At 35.6% G+C, this 253-nt stretch overlaps 1 protein-coding gene across 1 annotated transcript in view; it reads left to right on the top strand.

The window, feature by feature from the left end:
• Nucleotides 1–185, top strand: part of LOC119581865 (HIV Tat-specific factor 1 homolog) — a gene marked incomplete in the record, with an annotated part of 22,018 nt that extends 21,833 nt beyond the window's left edge. The window contains 1 exon segment of the mRNA XM_037930022.1: nucleotides 1–185. Within this exon segment, the coding sequence (XP_037785950.1) occupies nucleotides 1–50 (50 nt within the window).
• Between the last annotated feature and the right edge of the window lie 68 nt (nucleotides 186–253).

The following is a 253-nucleotide window of genomic DNA, read 5'->3' as shown; positions in this document are numbered from 1 at the left end:
GACTGGAGAAGTGGAACCAATTCTTGGAAAGTGAAGAGGCCAAAAGTTAGGAGCTTCAGAGAGCAAAAGAGTAAATAACAAAAGTGTAATTCAGTGCCGAATGTCTCTACCCTTAATAATTTACTAAGCTGTTTGTATCTTGTGGACTTTTTTTTCCCCCAATTACATCTTAGATATTTATATTGCCCGACTTGTTTTTATAATCAATCCTGACTCTTGCTATTAACATCTCATTGTTGATGCTGGAAAATAC

Source organism: Penaeus monodon, chromosome 15, assembly GCF_015228065.2.
Source record: "Penaeus monodon isolate SGIC_2016 chromosome 15, NSTDA_Pmon_1, whole genome shotgun sequence".
Taxonomy (NCBI): Eukaryota; Metazoa; Arthropoda; class Malacostraca; order Decapoda; family Penaeidae; genus Penaeus; species Penaeus monodon.
This window is presented reverse-complemented; position numbering and strand designations above follow the sequence as displayed.